Raw genomic sequence first — 3,284 nt, 5'->3', positions numbered from 1 at the left:
GATGGTCATCAGAATTTAAAACAAAAGCTTGAAGGAATTTAAGCAGCATCTTCTGGATGGAAGGGTTTTTACAAAATGCATGGCAAAGTGCTTAGAGAGATTGGGAAGTCCAGGTGCAACCCTTCTTATCTGGAAGGGCAGGATGGTCACACAGCAAGAGCTGTCTTGCTGTTCCAGGGCCGTCCAGGGTCAGAGCTAACTCTTACATCCCGTATTCTGTTGCCATATGCTAACGCTTGTATCAGGAGCTTTTAGTATGTTGTAAATGACACAGATTTGTCTTAGTAGAGAGACACTTAGAAGTGGCACCTTCCAGCCTACAGCAGAGGGTACAAAGAGAATAGGAACTTTTGAATAACCAAGATTTCCTTCTTTTATGTTGCTTTTGCAAACAGTAATAAACAAATTTGGAAAGGAATGATAAGTGGCTAAAGCTGTAAGAAAAGCAAAATCAGCTGTTTAGACTGACGTGTGTCTCTACATGTCTTTAACCCTTTTGTGTCGTTAGATGGAGACAGATGCCTTCAATTGAGTGAGCCGAGCCGAGGGGTGGCAGGCAGTCAGCCTGGACCCCCAAGCACTGACATTTAAGCAGTCCTTCAGGAGCTGTTGGCACCTGTGTGCTATGCAGGCCAAAGATTGTTTAAAAGACTCAACCTTTATAGTGGCTCATCTTCAGTTTTGTCATGAATATGACTATATCCAGCCTAACTGGCTACTGAGTATTTCCCATTTTTGTCCTCCTCAAAAATTCAAACCAGAACTGAATCGTTTCCCAGCAGTCTCAACTGGTGTCTGTGTGACTTTCTTTACCCCTAATACTAGCGGAGGTGATATGTTTTGAAAGCTAGCTGCTTGTAAACGTTCACTCACTCTAGCAGAAGGTTCCTGTCAAGAGTCCGATGAATGTCTTCTCATTTTAATATGTCGTTATGGGAAGCTTTTTGATAATTTGATCTACTGTAAGCCATGGCATGGATCTTCTAGGACTTGTGCATCCCACATCTTTGCAATGTAACTTTAAACAAGATTTCTTTAAAGGAAAGTGGGCCAGGCAGATAGAGAACAACAATGTAAAACGCACCTGGGAGCAATAAAAGCTGGTAGTACTTCTAATAAACATAAACCATCGATCTCTTTGTTAAAGGATGGGACTAATGCTTAAGAGATTATGAGTTCTAGTCTTGGCTCTGTCAGAGACTCACTGCAAGACATTGAGTAACTCACATTTGCTTTGTTACTCGGTTTGCTTTGACTCAAATCTTCCCCTAGTAGTCAGAGCTGGAAATGCTAAAGCCATTCATGTTTATAAACCATTAGTGATCCTTAGTTCTGAGGTGCTGTGGCACTATCTAACGTCGTTGCATTGATACTGCTCACCAGCTTGATGTGGGTAGCATAAGAGATATCAATGTTCTATATTTGTGTGTCACTAGAGTTTTAAAACAATTTTTTTCCCCTCTCCTTTTTATAGTATTGCTCTAACACATCACCAAAATGAGTGAAAACGAAGACCAAGGAGATCCAGCAGATATAGGTGATTCAACAGAAAGTGGAGAATATGAGGATGACTTTGAAAAAGACCTCGAATGGCTAATTAATGAAGAAGAAATAGAAAACCTTGGTGAAAGAGAGGTATTTGTTAAATTAAATGCTAGTTATTTTATTTAGAAGACAAAATTGAATACTATTTGGAATCATAAGCACAAAATTCAATGTGGTTTGAAATGTGTAGGTATATTCACTGAGTTTTGACAAGGAAGGTTGTTTGGAATTGTAGTGAAAAATGATTCAGTGAACTGGTTAGTTTGGTTATAACTGCCTTAAAACGGAAAATTCAGTGTTCATTGAAAATAATATGTTTGTTTCAAAAGTACTTCTGTGTTCCTTTAAGTGTTTGTGCAACACGCGACATTCTGTTTTTATGCTGTCACTGATGGCTTTACTGTGCAAGCCATGGTTAGTTAAACTTTGTGCAGATGTTAACATGGAGAAACTGCAAGAGAGTTGTTAGTGCCAAAAAAAGCTATTGGTTATGACGTGCACTATTTGACAGCCTGTTTTAGAATTGGTGTAGTTAGTACTGCTCTTCTCTCTTGCTATTTCTTTTCTCTTTCTCTGATACTGTTCTTTGTTGGGAGAATAGACTAGTTTATTTTAATTTTTTTAGAATCCTGAAGAAAATGAAGAGGATATTGAATCACAAATTGTTAAAGTTGCAGACAAGTTTGAGGAAGACAATGAGGAAATGGAAGAAAATCCAGATCAGCTTTCAGAGGCAGATGTAGATGCGAAAGTGAGACCCTCCAATAAAGAGAGTTTGGAATCCAGGTCTGATATTAAACAGGGGGACCGTGTGTCTGATACTGATAGTGAAAGCTCTGTCCAGGAATCCAAGCTGGAAAACCAGCAGGAACTGGATGAGGAAGAGGATGAAGAAATAAAGCGTTACGTCCTGGAAAAGATTGAAGAAGCCAACAAACTGCTGGAGAATCAGGCTCCTGTGGATCAGAACAGAGAACGGAAATTAAAATTTAAGGATAAGCTGGTGGATCTTGAAGTTCCTCCTCTAGAAGATGCTGAAGTTTGTAAAACTGACCTTGCAAGACGAGATGATGTTTCAAATAAGCTATCTCAGTTGCATATTTCTAATGAAATGGGACAGGAAAGCACATCACTTTCACCACGTGCTGACAAGGATGAGGAAAAGAAGGATGGTAAAATCCTAGTGGAAAAAGATGGGAAATTTGAACTCTTAAGTTTACGTGATATTGAAAGCCAGGGCTTTTTGCCCCCTATAAGTGTTTCTTTTACTGATATTGAAACTCAACATATGTCTCCAAAATCTTCACACTACGGTCCTTTTGGCACTGTCTCTGAAGTGAAGGAAGTACCTCCAGTAAGACCAGGAGCACATTCTTTTTCTCCTGGTGGAGAAGAGTGCGTGCGTTTCCCTAAGCCTCCATCTAACCCTAAGCGTCGTCCAAATTCTGCTATCAATGCTGCAAGAGGTCTGGGAAGATGGAAGACTCCACAGAGAGCACAGTCTGCAAATATGCCCGTGAGGAGCTCCACTTTCTGTCTTTCTCCCAGACAAAAAGAATTGCGCAAGCAGTTAGAACAAAGGAAAGAAAAACTGAGGAAAGAGGTAAAGGTATAGAGGCAACAAGTAGATCACAGTGACCATCCTGTTCCTCTGCTTCACAGAGACCACATGTTCAGGGCATTTACTCCATTTTTCCATGACAAAAGAGGAAGTAGTAATAATAATAATAATAATAATA

The 3,284-nt window shown here is 39.8% G+C and overlaps 1 protein-coding gene across 1 annotated transcript; it reads left to right on the top strand.

The window, feature by feature from the left end:
• Positions 1-1,473: 1,473 nt before the first annotated feature.
• Positions 1,474-3,169, top strand: CCDC181 (coiled-coil domain containing 181; the record flags this gene model as incomplete). The annotated part of the gene is given in 2 exon segments (XM_009586350.1): positions 1,474-1,635; positions 2,171-3,169. Coding segments are annotated over 2 exon segments (1,137 nt in total), but the record flags the coding sequence as incomplete, so codon positions are not given.
• Positions 3,170-3,284: the final 115 nt, after the last annotated feature.

Source organism: Fulmarus glacialis, unplaced genomic scaffold (genome assembly GCF_000690835.1).
Source record: "Fulmarus glacialis isolate BGI_N327 unplaced genomic scaffold, ASM69083v1 C14167521, whole genome shotgun sequence".
Classification (NCBI taxonomy): Eukaryota; Metazoa; Chordata; class Aves; order Procellariiformes; family Procellariidae; genus Fulmarus; species Fulmarus glacialis.
The sequence above is the reverse complement of the archived record's forward strand: the minus strand, read 5'-3'. Positions and strand labels throughout refer to the sequence as shown.